Below are 17,447 nucleotides of genomic sequence, written 5' to 3'. Positions count from 1 at the left end.
GAATCTGCTGAGCGATGCTCTGATACTTAAGGCAAACAAATTGGGACTACAATTTGATTTGACGTGGGTGGACGGGGAAGGGATGTGAGACAGAGATCTGTGCTATCTGCGATTATAAGCGTTCATCTGCGACTCGCGTTTTGCTATCAGCATTATTATCAAGCCGCGACTCAATCGAAACAGACCTCGTTTTGTGATGTATCCGCAACTGGAAACGGAGTCAGAGCAGGACGAAAGAGCGACCAAGGTGCGTCTGCTCACCACGAATAGCAACTGCAATCCGAAGGCAATTGCCAGTGACAAAGATGCCCAAAAAGCACAGCCACCGCCCAGCAAATGGAGACGCGCCCTGTTGCGTCATGTGCCTGTCTTTCAATGGCTGCCCGCCTACAACATGGAATGGGGCATCGATGACTTTATCTCGGGCATCACTCTCGGCCTCACCATCATACCCGAGAGCATAGCGTGTGCTCTACTCGCTGGTCTTCCGGCTCGCTATGGCCTCTGCTCGGCATTCATAGGACCGCTGATCTATCTGATCTTCGGCTCAATTGATAAGGTCATCATTGGACCCACGAGCCTCGTGGCTTTGGTCAGCGTCCAGTTCACCGTGGGGCGGCCCATCGAGTTTGCCTTTCTGCTCACCTTTCTCAGTGGCATTGTTCAGATCATAATGGGTGCAATGCGAATGGGTGAGTTACAGAAAAAGAATTCAAAGTGTGTGTAGTGAATATATGAAGTAAATCGAGGTGAAGTGTCAACAGTTTAGTTTAACAAAAGTTCGAAAATGAATAATTTATTTTGTATTCTTAATCTTTATTACCTTTTTTTACCGTCTCTTCTACTTCCACTAAATTCATATCTCGTATCTAAAAAGATTCTCTGCAAAGATATGAGTGAAAGTACTACTCTAAGTTAAGGAAGTGTTTTATATTATCCACTACATCAACTGATTCTTTGTCTATTTTAAAAAGTGAACACAGAATCTGCATCTTTATTAAGAAGTATAAAATATACCAAGAACTTATTATCTGAAAGAAAAAGCATCAACACGGATGTAAATCTATTTTCTTATTGACTTATTTGAATCATCTCAATTGACTATATTTAAAATTCAAAACAATATTGTAGATAGTTTTGAGAAATTGTATCTCAATCTATTTATGAACGAGTAAAGTGTGAAAGTGAATGAATATTTAAACTTGCAATGGTGAAAAATAATTGTAGAATCGAAAAGAATAAAGTCGACACACGACACTTTCAAAAGTGAATGCGAAATCTGCACCTGTATCTTTGAGTACATTATGTTACTTCATAGTTCCTCTACCGGTATCTGGTAAAAGTCTGAAACGTCTTGTGCGTTTTATTGTCGGTGTCAATTGACTTAAGTGCGACTCGTAAGTTGCTTGATTGTTGTCATTCGATGTGGGTGACCCCAAACAATCAGAATATCAGCGTGTGAGTGTGTGATCTATCTTTGCCTCTCTCTCTGCATAATCCATCCCTAACTAGCATAGTTCTAGATTTCATTGACTGCGACAGCTTCATTAGGCCCTGAACTTGGGTGTACAATTTTGATTAGCGACCCACGCGAGGCGCAAAGCAATTGAGTTCACATGCTCTATCCGCTTTGAGGCAGTTCAGAGAGAGGCGGAGAAAAAGATTTGGATTTAAGTGGCATGCAAACAAATTGAGTTTGTAGTGAGATTGAAAGACTGTCAAATAATTATTGAGTCGATCAATTAGCAGCAATTAATGAAGTGGAAGTTAGAGCAATTATAATGGTATCGTTAATCACTAAATTATGACGATAATCGACAATAGTCAAGCCACAATATCCGTTTGTCCAATTCGTGACCTCATACCAATTGAATTAATCCAAGTTTGTGTCGATTCCACGGTTAAGCAAATAAACAAACCTGATGTAGTTCAATAAGTATGGCTCAATGTAAATTATATTCAATCCAATTGACACCTTCGCCAAGTAGTTATTGTCGCTAATTGTGCGTTTAAACGTGCATCGATTGACACCTCAATTTACTTCCAGGCTTCATCTTTGAATTCATTTCGATGCCCGTGATCAAAGCCTTCTCCTCGGCGACTGCGATTCTAGTCATCGAGTCCCAGGTCAAAGTGCTCCTGGGCATCAAGTACTTAGTTCCGGGTCTCGTCAACTCTGTCCGCACTCTCAGCTCCCGTATCCACGAAGCCAACATTGGTGATCTAATCATGGGCATTTGTGCAATTGTTTTCCTACTGCTGCTCGAGGTAAGTATCTTTTTTTTCTTCCACCAGTTGGTTTTAAACATTCACTTCTTTTTAGCTGTTGGAGCGTGTGGCACGCAATCAGAAACGTGGCAAGGCTTTGCGCATCTGTTGTCGCTATTTGTCCACATCGAGGAACACTCTCATCGTCTTCATTGCCGCAATTGTCTCGTACACTTGGCTGGGCTACAGAGAAAAGCTGCCCTATGCCCTCAGCTCGAATGCTCTCTCAAGTCTGCCCAACTTCACTGTGCCCAGCTTGACTATCGAAACACCCGGACGCACTTACAGCTTCTGGCAGGTTTTGAGTGAACTCAACGTCGGCATTATTGTCATTCCCATTGTGGGCATTCTGACAAACATCTCGATTGGCAAGCTAAGTAAGTACTAAGAAAATAACATCGAAATGGTGGAAGATAAGTGACTAACAGTTAAGTAGAAATAATAAATAAATAATAATTGTGTATGTGAAAAACTCAATCCATGGCTTAAGAATGTTAGTACGAAGATTAAAGGAAATATTTTAATGAATATTCTGATTCGATCAGCATGATTATTAAAATAATATCACACATAATTTTAACAATTTTATCATAAAATTTCGTATAATTAGTCGACATTTCAGATAAATCTAATTAAAAAAATTAATGCGCGAATAATTTTATGCTGCCATCTGTGAAGGGCAATCTATACAATCACATCAAGTTTGTCGAAGACATTAAAGAAAATCTTTTGTATCGGGAAAACGCCTACTTACTAGGGGTCTTAGTTGCCTTGGCTATTAATCTGGTATATTTAGCACTCTATGATATATTTTGAATGTAATACTCTATAAATACCCAAAATGACATTTGACATATTTTCAGTATTTTTTGGTATAACCATTTAATATATTTTAAAATGAATACTGCAATATTTTACTTTTATTCAAAATGGGTATCGAGTATCTCACAGTCGAGCACACTCGACTGTAGCTTTCTTACTTGTTTTTCATATTTCCAAAAATATCATTAATGAGATTTTTAAACAAATATGGGTATACAAATATTAATATATGTACATGAATTTTGAAATGATCTCAAAAGCGATTCTTAAGAAAACGGATGTTAGTTGTTAACTAGTTTTATTCCTTAATTTTTGAAGCATCTTCAATCATGCCGTCTAGTTTGCAAAAATGTACAAAAGAATTTTTAAGGATTCCATTTTTTCGCTCAATAAGAAATATTGCATTATCTTTATGGCTGCCGAATGAATACAGAAATTCTTTGAGTTTAATTGCAGATACTTTATTATATAATATATGAAGTAGTACATAAAATGATGATGGGCTTAATGTTTCGATTTAATATAAATTTTAATTTTTATATATTTTTTAAATAGTTAAATTACTATATGTTATATATTACTTTTTGCAGCTCCCAAGGGACTGGTTGACACCAACCACGAGCTGCTCACCGTTGGCCTGTGCAACATGTTTGGCTCCTGTGTGCAGGCGATGCCTTCATCTGGGGCATTTACGCGCTACGCCATCAGCACAGCCTGTGGCCTGAAGACACCTATGGCCAACTTGTATCTGGGTGAGTCAAGGGAAACTCTGTGAGAGTGAAGAAAAGTTAACAGTCATTTCCCATTGATTACAGGTGTCATTGTGCTGCTGGCGCTGAGTTATCTGAGTCCCTACTTTAACTATATACCAGAAGCGACGCTGGCGGCGATTCTGATTTGTTCGATCTTCACATTGCTGGACTTCAAGTTGCCGATGCGACTGTGGAAAGAGTCAAAGCGGGACTTTGGCATCTGGCTGCTCTGCTTCTGTGTGTGCGTGCTCTTCGGCGTGGAAGTCGGACTCTTTGTGAGCATCATTGTGACTGCATTGCATCTGCTCTTCCTCTGGGCGCGTCCAGAGATTCTAGTGAAGATCGAGGAACTGGATGAGATGCAATACATCTCTGTGGTGCCGGGAAATGGCATCTACTTCCCAGCCATCAATCATCTGCGTGGTCTGGTGCTCAAGGCCTGCACCCAAGCGGAGTTTAAGATCACGGTAGTCATCGATGGCCACAAGATAACCGGATTGGATTACACAGCAGCTCAGGGCATCTCGAAGCTGTCAAGTGACTTGTGCCGTCAATCGGATGCATCGAGTTCAACGCTCTTGATACTTTACAGATTTCCAGCGCATTTGCAGCATCTCATCGATGTGACGGACAATCTGGTGTTCTGCGAGAATGAGACGAAAGTCAAGGAGTTTCTTACACAGGAGTCACTGCGCAATGGTTACATCAATCTGAAGGAGCACATACGTGCCTCCATTGATCTGGGCTATAAGATTGACATCGAATAGCCGAAAGGGGGTCAAAAGTCACTCAGTTCTAGTTAATTATTTATTGAAAACTACGTTTGTTGTTCCTCAGTTTCCGCTTCCAAAAAGTCTCAAAATATATACGAGTATGTTTACTATAAATTACTGAAATATTGTCTCAATCGGAAAAGCATTTGAAAAACTAGAGCAAATTCGCTGATGGCGGCAATTTATAAGAGCCACACTGACCTCGGCCCAACCACAGTGCCACAGTGCCACAATAGGTGGCAAGTTGTGGTGGGGGGGTTGCCATTGGCGGCGCCGCCAATGATTGCCAAGCTAATGGATTTCTGTTTACTTTTTCACTTAGAACGTCGAACGGTCGAGAGCGAAAAAAAATTGTGAAAAATGGCGCAAAGAAATTAGAGAAAAGCGAAAGCGCAACACAAACTAAGCGCGCCCCAAACAATTGTTGGATTTTTTTGTCCGTTTTTTTTTTTTGGAAAATAGAGCAAACCAGAAGAAAAGCCAGTGAAAAGCGGAGAAAAACTGCAAGAAATTAAACTAAAATCCTTGCGTAAAGTGGATAAAAACTAAAGAAAAACGCAGCAAAAACATGAAGCGCAGAGATGGAACGAAAAAAAGACAAGCGAAAGGAGGAGGATGACTTTGAAATACCCTGTAAAAAAGAGATATATTAGTTTAATTGAGCACTTTAAGCCTATTCTAAGAATCTGGCATACTCTGTTCTTGCGCTGATAAAAAAGTCAGTCTCAGTGAGGTAGAGAAGAAAAACAAGCGCAAAGCAAGTTAATTACGTAAGGTTAAGCGCTGCCACTTGCCAACAGCAGCAGCAGCCGGTCAAAAGAGGGCAGCAGAAAAGCGAGAGAGATGGTGGGGTGCGGATGAAGGGGAATGGGAATGAGATCTAAGTAGATTTCAAGCACTTGAGGCGTTGCAAATGAAATGCGGCGCCTCAGTGCGGCCTTGTTACTGATTTTTCTCAACATTTTCGCATTGCTGATTGCATTGGCAAACGAAGTGAACAGATTTAATGAAATTTAAAACGCTGTCCAAAGTTGGAGATGGAGATGGGCGAACCACAGTCTACTACTGTGGGTCATGCAAATGAAAAACTTGGGGGTGGGGGATAAGGGACTCGAAACTGGGATGTAGAAGTTGTCCTGGTAATTATTTCAATGGCCCGTTTACTTGTTAAGCTGTTCAGCTGACTTGAGTCCGTGCTGCACAGCATTTTCTGCATTGCTGGGCTAATGAGTTAAATACACGGCTTGCATTCCAATTGAGCACTGCAGCCAACGGCCGATGATCGAATCAGCGAAACGGAATAACTTACTCTGCAGTTGAAAATGCACTAAATTAAGCCATATTTCAATTAACTTGAAGATATTGTGCTGATTAGCTAGCAACTAAACTGTAAGAAGCTCTCTCTCTATCCTTTCTAACTCTGTGTGCTATTATTGAAAGCTTTGACCGCCAACAAACCAAATATCATTCAAACTGCGGTAACGGAAATCACAAAAGCGAAAAAAGCCAAATGATTTAATAGCGGAAAAAGTGCATTGCATGCTCTGTGGTTTTCCCCACGTGTTGACCAAGGGACAAAAATAAACTAAACCACATTTCAGCTGTTTATGCCAAATTTGCAATAATTTTCCAAAATTCCGCAAAGCCAACCAATGTTATTGCATACCCTGTGACTGAAACAACTTTCATATCAGCTTAAAGTGCGAATCATTGCATGATTTAATTAGTTAATTTTACTCAGTAATCAGCTTAGCTTAAAAAAACTTGGTGAATGATTAAAGAGGCATGCATTTTTAATTCATTTTAAGTGCCTTCATGTAAAGTGCCTTGTAGGTAGCAAAATACTACACAAAAAATTGGTTGGTATATTTTTTGAATAGAAAAAATACTTTTCATTGGAATTAAATATAACACCAAAACTGTTGCCTACATTTAGGCGCACAAATTCTTATGAAATAGTCTTTTGAACATCTAATTAAAACGATTCTTTCACTATTGTATATAAAACTAATTATAGGTTGTAAGAGCACTATAAAATAGTAAACAGCAAAATTATTACTTCAGTTGTCTAAAGAAACAACTCTTTTCTGCCTAAGCCAAATTGGAATAAGTATTTTGTTAATACAAAATTTTGTTGATTTGAGTTAAATGTTTCTGTAAATAGTAATAAAATTAAAAGTTTAAAGAACGTTACTCTTATTATTCGGAAACGAAGCGCTAATATATATTTAAATTAATTATTATAGTAACAAAAAATAAAATATAAACTACAAAAAAATTATAAATATAAATTATCGTGGTACATTTTATTTGCAAAGTAAATTTCACTTCATTATATTTACAATATTATAAATATTAATAATTGAAAAGATTTATTGCAGTAATATACAGGGTATGCGCTGTTCGGCTACAATTCGGGTTTTAATTTTTTTGGTGTATGGGGGCAACCTAATAATATTTATTTTCACATGCGGTTAGAAACGTAAATATCATTTGGTTTCATTGCCCGGCTCTGATGTTCTCCCGCCCGCTCCATTATGCGTCTCTCCCACTCCCCAAGTGCCACTGTGTGTGCGTGTGTGTGTGTGTGAGCAGTTCCCTCGTTGGCTCTCTATGTACGGCCTAACAAATTAAATTTTCATATGAATTACTGTGCTGGTCACGTAGCGAGTAGAGCGGAATGAGGGAAGGGAGGAGGCGTGTCCATGTCCATGTCCATGTCGTGTCCATTGATACGTATTATGTGACTCTGAGGGAAGTGAGCAAAGTGACTGGGTATACATTACCGTCCTCCTACTCTGCCACTGCTGCTGCCTCGCTGACCCCGCTGGCAACTTAATTGCGTCGTCTTTAAATGCGACAAAACGGCAAAAGACATAATTAATAGGCGCATGTGCGGCGGGGGGAATGGGGTACGAGGTGTGACCAGACCAGCAGCAGCAGCAGCAGAGAGAATAACGGGAACTTGGTCCATTCATTTATCGATTTTTGTTTTGCCCGCTGCGATGGGAAAGAGGAGCAAAGCTCTTCGAGCAGCATTTGCCAATTGGCCTCTGGTCATAAAGCGTTTCAATATGCGCCCAAAATGTACTCAAAAGGAGGCGTGGTCGTCGATTTTAATGGCCGAGCGTGCGGAGGGAGGAAAGTGAGGGGGCAATTGTGACGTCTGTTTGCTTGTTTAAATTGTTTAAAATGTCAATTTGATTGCGCTTAATTAAATGCCAAAAATCCTTAAGGACAACAAGCGAACGCAAGCAGGAGGGAAAGCTACGAGTGTGGTGGGGGGGAGGGATGAAAAAGTTTCATAATAAGCACAATGAAAATAATTAACAATTTGTAGAGAATAACAAGTACAAAGCAAATGATGTCAATGAGGCAGACAGAAGGACAGACAGGAAAAACTATGCGGGGCATCGTTAGCAGAATGAAAGCAGGATGACAATGGAGTTGAAATGCAGACAAGAGAAGGTCGGGGAGTATGTAAACTGTGGCTCAATCCCTTGGCAAAGGAGTCTGACATTAAGACATCACGTTTCCAATGTCCTCACTGTCTGTCTGTCTCTCTGTGCGTTGGCTTTGTTTGATTTTCCGCGGGCGGCAAGAGACAATCTTGAAAACTGCTTAAAGGGTTTGTGTCTGCTGCTGTCTGTGTCTATGTTAAATGGCTGGTCGGGGTATTTATCGTGTTCATTGTTGTGTTCGAGAAACGTTTAATTTAAATTATAAATCAATTTGTTTTTGGGCTCTTTCAATTACAAGTGAATTGAAATTTCCGATAGGAAAACAAAGTTGCCGCAGCAAACATCATTCCATTCTCAACTCAGTTACGAGTCTAATATATCTACACTATCACAATAATATTCACAAAATGTCTGCGCACAGACACAGCGAGTTGCATGAGGATTTCCTATTGAAACCCTCAAAGGTCGATGATGTCATTAAACTGCTCAACGAAATTGCCAAAAGCAGCAAGGATAAGACTGAAGTGGACATCAGTGCAGGAGTTACGGACACTAGTTTCATGGTCTTGAAGCGCATCGAAACTGGCGAGAGGCCAAAGAGCTCTATTCGCAGAACCACGCTTAAGATAAGCAATATGAATCAATTGACATTCATGCGGCAGATCAATGTAAGTGAAGAGGAGCGTCACAAAGTGCGAATTGAACGCATGAGTGTGGCGAATAGTTTTCGCAGGTAAAGTAATCATTAAAGATAAATACTAATAATATTTACGAATTTCTATAATAGATTGGGCAATCTAGAGTATCGCAAGTTAAACTATGATAAGGCAATTGATTACTATTCAAAGGGTTTGAATTATATTGTCGACTCGCCAGTTCTTTATGTGAATCGCAGTCTGTGCAACATCAAGTGAGTCTTAGTCTCTACAAAGTTCTCTTTTAACCATCTTCAACTCTAGAAAACGCGAATATAAACGAGCTCTATTAGATCTCGATTATGTGATTAACAACCTAGATGAGATCTGTTTGCGAGCTTTACTTTATAAAGCCGGCACCTTGAAGCGAATGAATAACGAAACCGGCTTTGAACAATGCGTTCAAACAGCGCGACGTTATCATAGATCAGAGTCGACATATATTGATTATTTTTTAGACAAAATGCGTTCAGATTTCTAACAAACATTTTTCATAAATAAATTGTGCATTTTTGTTGACTTTCGACTTATTTATCCAAGTGCCTCAGGTCATTGGAATTTACTTTATTTGAAGCTTGAGTTTCACACACTCTCGCAAGTTATTTATCAAAGTTGCTTCTGCTGCACTTCAGATATGCAATTTTTCATTTGTGAAATGCAAATTTATGGCACATTTTGCAAATTGTGTTTGGAATAAATAAGCTGAAGTGTTGACCGAAGGTATGTCGAACCTTTTGGAGTATCTTTTTGTATTAAAATTGTAAGCAAAACATTTGACCAAGTGCTAATAAAGTGTGGAAGGAGTGAACACTTGACTCTCGCCCAAGTCAAGAGAGAAGAAACATCTGCCACATTATATGAGTTAGGCATATGAATTGTGAGTGCGAGTGTGTGAGTACTTGCGAGTACTTCATGCAATTACGAATGCAGCAGCTTGAAATGATTGCACTTGAGTTAACTTTTTGCCTGCAAAATTCCTACGAAATTCCCCAGCGAGCTTGGCCAATAAACTTGCCATCTTTGCCGCACAAAGTTAAAGTAACTGGCAATGTATCTTAAAGATACCCCCTAAGAGATGCGAGACATGTGCTCGCACACTTTGAATTCAGTTTATGAGTTTTTATGGCTGCACAGCGAGCAGAGACCGGCTGTGCGGTGTCGCTTTATGGTTGCATGTGCCACCTTCTTTCATCTTCTTTTCTTTTTTTTATATTTTGACTCACTTACGCACAAAATGCGTGTGCCACAAACTGTTGCCGACAGTTTAAATACCCTTGGCTGAACAGCTGTCTTTCGATGGCAGATAGTCAAAGCGAATCTTTCAATCAATAATATTCATTTAAAGTTACTGCGAACATTTAACAATGTAAACTCGGATTCAATGAACTGAGTTTAAATTGCATTTTCAAGGGTATTAAAGTTATGCTACCTGAATTTTTCTGCTGCTTGGCTTAAAGTTAAGACAGCGCTCACAAAAGTTAAACGCACATCAAAAGCCAACTAATTTGGCTGTAAAAATAACATTAAATCACATTCATTTCGTTCGGGCCAATCATAAAAAAAGAAAACGAGAAGCAGAGAGCAACAGCAGCAAAAAAAAAAACTCTAGCAGAATCGAATTGAACACTCCGCCCCGTAAGCATCCCTCTACATAATATATATAGAGTCTGAGTCTGGGTCAGGGGCAGCTAAGGTAGCTCTTAGATACCTTCGATTCAGCCCCACACACGACGTGGTCTTTAAGCTTATGTTGCACTTGACTGATTTTTATGCTTTGATGCTCAATGATTTTATTATTAAAAGCAACTGTCGTCGACGTCGTCGTTGTTCTGTGGATCTTGTGGGTTGGGCTGCCCCTTATTTTGGGGGTTGTCTGACACACAAGACCCCTCGCACTGCATAGCAAAAGAGTAGCAAAAAAAAAAACACGAGAGAAAACAAAATGGGAAAAAGGGATATAACAAAAAGTGCTGCATACTTTTTTGGGTTGCTCGCTGTTGCAAAATTGCGGCTGTGGCAATGCCACTTCACCTTTGCTTTGTGCCACGCTCTGTGCTGTGTGCTGTGTGTTGTGGATGCTACACTTGGGAGTCGCTTAGCTGTCTAAATATGTCACTTGAATTTGACGACGGCCACTTGGGCAGACCTCGCCGAAAACACAAAACTGTTGCCGGCTTTTTTCGGGGAGTGCAACCCCCAAAACGTTGCCTCAACCACACCCCCACTTTGTGCACACACATGGACTTGCCATAAGCTGCTTTGCCCGCCTCCCCCTAACTACCTCCCCATAACTGTCCGTGTCTTGTTTTCTTAAAATATTAGTTTCCTTTGCGTCCGCTGTTTTTTCTGACTTTGTCGTCTCAGCAACAGGAGGGGGAAAATTGTTTTACTGCTTTTTATTGTCATCTTTGTTATTTGTCTGTAGTGTGCGAGTGTGAGTGTGAGTCTGAGTGTGAGTGTGTGTATCACCTTTTTACTGCCTCTGTTTCTGTTTCTACTGCTTCTGTCTACTTCTGTCTGCTGTCTGCTGTTTGCTTTGACTCAGTCACAATCTAGCTGAAGCGACGGCCAAGAGCAAGTTGTCATGAATAATGAAAATGCCACGTGAATACATTTCTTCTAGTTGGGCCCATAGCTCTCGCTCTCACTCTGGCTCGCTGTTACTGAATGAATTTTTCCTCTATTCTATGTGTGAGTGAAATTGTATACACAGATTCATGGCATAAGCTACACTAAAGAAAATCTCGAAATAGTTGTGGAATGGCTGAAGGAATTTTAATTAAATATGGCATTGCTTTGCTTTACCCATTTCCCTCTATTGTATTTTTTTGTTTTACAGTTTAAAGTGAGCTTAAATAATTTACATTTTTATAAAGAGAATTTTTTGTTTTCTGATTTAAAAATGAATTCAGCTTAGTCGAAACAAAACAAATTTTGGGAGATTTATCATTTATAGTAGAGCTTGTATTTTATTATACATTTTTTAAGATATTGAGTTAAAGCATGAAGTATGTATGTATATGTAAGCTGAAGGCCTTCGCTACCATTGCTTTATCAATAGCGTTAGTATTAATTTTAATTATAGCTAACCTTTAAATAAATAAATGTATGTATATGTATAAGCTTTAATTCAAAAGTATAGTATAGTATATATTGCATTATATATAATATACATAATACGAGAAGAAATTATACAAATATAAAAAGTATGCTTTTCTACTTTAATAGACTGAATTTAAGCAAAACAAATATAAGAAACATAATATAACATATTTTGATGGAAAAGAATTTAAAAAAAAATATGAATTGATTTTAGATATTATATAAAAATATATGAAAGTTCTTCAAATAATTGTCTTGCATGTTTAAATTTCTGAAAATAATTTTAAATATCTTATAGCGAGATTTATGATTTTATTTGGGAGTCTCTTTAACTAATACAGAAATAAATGTTATTATTAAAAATGATTTAATTATTTACTTAATTTGACTTTTGCAATTTTAGAGATGATATCCTATGTGAATCTGAAGCTAATTATTCTCTGATTTTACACCCTTAGAAATTCCAATGAAGATCAATGTAATATTTACTATTTTGAATTATTTGTCTTAACCAACTTTTAATTTTAGTTGTAATTATTTCTTGTGAATAAGCTAACACTTGGCTAAAATTTTATTTAATTTACTGTTTGTTTATATCTTAAGACTACGTAACTATAAAAACCACGTAAATTCTACTCTTTCCCATATAAAACATTAAAACTTCAGTAATAGGAATTTAATAAATACCAACAAATTGTGTATTTCATGTATTTCTTTCATTAAAAATACTAACTAAACAAAACATATTCTTATCAAGCTACTATGTATTTTTGCTAAGTGTATCGAAGAAGTGATAGTGTCGCAGTCACAGTTGGAGACAGCCGACAGGTATTGTTGCCCCAACTCAGTGCTCTCAGCTACCAACTAGCAACACCCTCATCCAGTGTTTCCCCACCCCCGGCATCTCCTTGCCTTCGCGACGCCTGATGCTCCACAGTCGATTGCTAATTCAGTAACAGTGACTGTAAAAGTAACAGTAACAGAGACAGACGTAGCGGTAACGGTGTTGCTTTGTCTGCGCCTCGCATTCGTTTGCTGTTTGTTTTGTCCAGTCATTGTCACAGTCACTGCCCCTTCCCCCTCTTGGGGTGAGAAGGAAGGGGAGTGGGAGACTCGATATACTTGGTATGCTCATATAGATTTCCCTTATTTACTGTTCATTGCTCGCAGGCGTGTTCATAGTTCGCCATTCGCTCCCTGTGTTCAAAAGCGTGAGTTGGAGTGAGGTGGAGTATGAGTGTGTGTGTGTGTCTTTAGCCTTAAGCCAGTCGCAACGAAACATACGCCCCCGCCACACTCCTCCCCCATTCACTTGCGACAGAGTTTTGTTTTTGTTTGCATTTCAAATTCGCAGCGCAGTCGATGAGAAAATCGAAATCAACAAAGCAAATAAACATTCAATAAAGCGCAAAAGTGTCAATAGATTTTTGGTCATTCGCCTTCTTCAACTTCTTCAAGAGCGAATGGAGAGAGGGACGAAGGGAGGATGGGAACAGACCAAGGAATTGGCATGCTAATTAAAATGGGAGACACAGCAACTTTAAATGAACTGCCAGCCCCAAATGACAGCGTCAGTGTCAACAGAAGAAAGCTAAGGGAAAACTCCGCGTTTAATGAAAAACTTGATGGCCGGCAAGGCAAGTTCAATTTCAGTTAAACGTCTTGCGAACCAACTACAAAATAACAACATTCGCATGGAGCGCACAAACTTGGCCAAAAATCTACAAACTTTTCAGTTTTAGCCCAAGACCAAAATGAGTCCCGGATGTGGCTCAAGAACTGCAGCAAAAAAATACAGAAAACTGTTACAGAGCCGAACATGAAATACTCTACTAATATATAAAATAAAACTGTTTCTCGAATCCACAAACTTTTGGAATTCATGTACGAGTATTCTTATTTCTTAATTACTAAAACTATGAATATTAATCTGTAAAACAATAAATTCTAAATTTAGTATTAACAAAAACAGAAAAATTGTTATAACAATAAAATATTCTTTAGTGACTGAACAAATTTTGAATCTTAAGAATTCCAAGTTCAAAAAAAATGAGAACAATTTAGAATATTATAATAATGAAATATTTTTTAGCAACTGCCCAAGTCAAATAGTGTTCTTAAACATAAGATAACTTTAACATAAGACCAATCTGAAAAATTTTAAGATAATATGAATAAGAATAAAATTCTTGATATTATAATAATGATATATTATAGTATTAATGAATGAAATTAAACCTACTTGACTTGTAATGTCAAGCAGACCCTTTTGGGGAGTGCAGCGAGTAAAGTATGAGCCACCAAGAAAAGATGGTAAGCAAACAAATGCTTATTACAACAAAGACAACAAAATGTGGCAAGTGAAGAGAGAGAAAGAGAGAGAGAGAGAGCGGGGCTTCCTTTTGAACTCCACTGAAGATGCGACTCCGCTTTGAGCTCCCCATGGCAACCAAGTGGTTGTGGGTTTTTGGGTCTTGTTTGGCTGTTTAAACCGCAATACAGATAAAGGCCAAATTACTTTTTGGCCAAGACGTTGCCAAGATGCGAACCCACGAACCGCAAGCTGAAAACTAAACACACAGCAACTGGACAACTTGTCAGCAGAGGGTGAAAGAGAGGGAGGAAAGAAGAGTCTTGTTATTCTTAGCAACAAGACTGAAAATGCGAAAATATAGTTTTGAATTTGTATGTCGTATGTGTGTGTGTGAGTGTGTATGTGTGTTGAAAATGGGTTTATAGTGATCCTCTTGAGAAATAAATGTTGTCCGCTTGCAAAAACCGCTTTGAGTGGGAATTTGTGAACAGAGATCAACAACCACGGCGACGTTGGTCTGATTTATGAATAAGTTTATTGACATTGCCATCAAGTGAGGGCAATTTAAATGGAGTTGCACTATTTCTCCAAGGACATTGAACTACTTTTTGGACTTAGAGCTATTTTAAGAGATGTTCGACAAAGGCAAATACTTTAAATAGGTTAAAAGTGTGCCATTCTGAATGTAGTGGGTATGTTAGTGTTTTATTTTCATTGTTTTAATGAACTTTTTGAATAAAAATATGAAGTATAAATGAGAACAAATTTTGTTTTACTCATGATAAATACGAATTTCTAAGTAATGGTATCATATGAAAAGTCTACTGTACAAATACAAAATGTAGAAAACTTTGTTAAAAAATATCCCATCGATTAAAATATTTAAAGTAAATGAAGCAATATACTGCAATATAAGTTATAACTTTAAACGCAAGTAAAATTTGAAGGATTAACTTCAATTTCTCGAGATAAATAATTTTTAATTGAATAAACGAATTCTGATGATTTAACCTGATGTGCTTTTGTTCTGCATATATTATTATGAATTTCGGCAGCTAAAACACAAAATCTAATAAGAAGATTAGATTTCATTTCATATGATTATAAAATATTTAAGATTTACATAAAAAAGTTGACTTGCTATATATTGCAAAAGGTAACTCTACTAGTAAAGAGTTAAACTACAGCATCGTAGGTATTCAGCGGAATTCTATATTTGCTTGTTTAGTCAGCTCCCTTTTGTATAAAATTGATTATCTTCTTAATATATACTTAATATATATCCCTACTAAGCGTATAATCCTTATAATGCAATGTAATATATATGTCATATGCCTTTATTGTAATTGCAATTTACTTTGAAATACTTCTATTAAATTTAAACAGTTAAGCCCACTAAGCCTTCTCCAATCTGTAGGAAAAACAAATCACAAGAATACATTAGAATTTCCTTGCTTTAATACATTCATCATGGAAATACTCATTACTGCATGCAAAACACACTTTTTCTAGAGAGTTCTTCTCCTTCGACTGCCTGTTTCTTGGCATTTTCCAATAACCATACAACATTTGTGTAAACATCATCATTGTCATTGTGTGTAACTGCAACTGCAACAATCTGTGGCAAGCCTAACCGCAGGTGTATCTGAGAACTGTCGCTCGTTGGTCGCTGGTTGTCGATAGCTGGTTGCCAGTTCCCCCCGTTTCCGTTTTCCCTCTTTCCTCTCCTCTTTCTCCCGTTTACCACACCTATAAAACGCCGCAACACAAAAATCCAAATGCGCCTCTGATCAGATTGCAAAAAGCGCAAAACACAGGCAACCAAACAGCAACAGCAACAACAACAACAAATGCCATCGGGAATGAGAAGTCTGAGTAGAAACAGTAACTGAACTAGCAGTAGATGTGATGGAAGCAGCGGCAAAGGCAGCGACAGAGGCAGGCAACACAACCAGGACATTTAACCATATCAGCACATTGTTGAGGCAGACGACAAACTTTTGCAACTGTGCCACAAAATTGCATGACAACAGACAAAGCAAGAGGCAGCAGCAGCTGGACTGTGAAGCAGGTGCAGCTGCAGCTGTTGCTACCACAAAAATAAGTGTTTACAGCATTGATTACAAGCGTGGGCGTGGCAGCATCAGCAGTTACACCAAGTTGCAAGTTGCAAGTTGCACTTGCAGTTGCAGTTGATTAGAGAGCAGGCCACAAGGATTTTTGCATTTCTAAGAAGCAATAGCAAAGAACTACGAGCACAGACTCTGGCCAAACTCTGTCAGCGTGTCAGTAGTATCAAGGGAAATGCCAATGCAACAGTGCGGCAAGTGCGGGTGGTGGCAAGTGGGGCAAGGTTTAGGTGTCAAGCGTTGGGCGGCCGCACACAAATTGACAAACAGTGAAACCCTTTTTGTGGCATTTCCGTTGCGTTTGTTTGCCAGTTTACAGCGGCAACAACAGAAAAGGCTGCCCCTTGTCCCACTTGCCGCTTGTCACGCCTCGCGTTGCCAGTTGTGACAAAAGTTTAGAGCCAAAGCATTTGAACTGCATTTCATTATGGGGCGAACCTGCAAAGCCAACAGCCTGAGCCAAAGCAAATGCAAATGGTGTTGGCGCCATATTGTAAACTCTGTGGTTGTGGCCACACTTCGCCCCTCGCCCCTCACACCCTCCACGCTGCCACCATAGTATACAACGCCACCTCAGAGCATAGCCATATAGCCAACCGCAGCGTCAGTCTTTTGTGGTGTTGCTTTCCAAGGGGGAGAAACGTGCCCCAAACGAAGCGTATAAGTGGCCCTTATCGTGGCTGGAATTGCAGTTGTAGGGGGAGTTGGCTAGCAAGTGGGGGGAGGATGAGTAAAAGGAGGAGGAGGAGGATAGAGGAGAACGAGTCCTGTATCTGTATCCGCTTCCTCTCTCGGTACCGAGTATATTGTATTGGCAAATATTCCCATGACAATAGGAATTTTTATTGAATTTATGCAAAAATTGCAAATTTCATTTGCCAAACAGTTGTTCCCTCCACCTTCACCTCCCACTCCCTCTCCCTCTCTATCTGCATATCTCACTCTTCCTACAGAGAATTCTTCTGGATACCCTGTTGTAATAAAAGTTAAGCTGATGAAGTCAACAATGTGGGTTAAACTATCTTTAATTCATTAAGTTTGTAAGTGAGTTTTAATGATAGCAAATAAATACTGAAGTAATTTATGTTCTAATTATTGTTAAGCTACTCAATTTGCTGGGTATCTTGTAGT

General features: G+C 38.7%; 2 protein-coding genes across 3 annotated transcripts; both read left to right on the top strand.

The window, feature by feature from the left end:
* Positions 1-66: 66 nt before the first annotated feature.
* On the top strand, positions 67-4,746 carry LOC117576226 (sodium-independent sulfate anion transporter). Its single transcript, XM_034260839.2, has 5 exons — positions 67-692; positions 2,048-2,268; positions 2,324-2,645; positions 3,681-3,842; positions 3,906-4,746. The coding sequence occupies exons 1-5, from the start codon at positions 197-199 to the stop codon at positions 4,607-4,609; spliced, it is 1,905 nt and encodes a 634-aa protein (XP_034116730.1). The 5' UTR covers positions 67-196; the 3' UTR covers positions 4,610-4,746.
* Positions 4,747-8,407: 3,661 nt separating this feature from the next.
* Positions 8,408-9,283, top strand: LOC117575117 (tetratricopeptide repeat protein 12-like). 2 transcript variants are annotated; one of them, XM_034259215.2, is made up of 3 exons: positions 8,409-8,809; positions 8,864-8,986; positions 9,036-9,283. In XM_034259215.2, exons 1-3 carry the CDS (start codon positions 8,484-8,486, stop codon positions 9,250-9,252), a joined length of 666 nt encoding a protein of 221 aa, XP_034115106.2. In that variant the 5' UTR covers positions 8,409-8,483; the 3' UTR covers positions 9,253-9,283. The 2 variants fall into 2 exon arrangements, with proteins under 2 accessions (XP_051864050.1, XP_034115106.2); XM_052008090.1 differs by lacking the exon at positions 9,036-9,283 and having other exon boundaries at positions 8,408-8,744; positions 8,864-8,962.
* The last annotated feature ends 8,164 nt before the right edge of the window (positions 9,284-17,447 follow it).

This window comes from Drosophila albomicans, chromosome 2R, assembly GCF_009650485.2.
Source record: "Drosophila albomicans strain 15112-1751.03 chromosome 2R, ASM965048v2, whole genome shotgun sequence".
Lineage (NCBI taxonomy): Eukaryota > Metazoa > Arthropoda > Insecta > Diptera > Drosophilidae > Drosophila > Drosophila albomicans.
The sequence above is the reverse complement of the archived record's forward strand: the minus strand, read 5'-3'. Positions and strand labels throughout refer to the sequence as shown.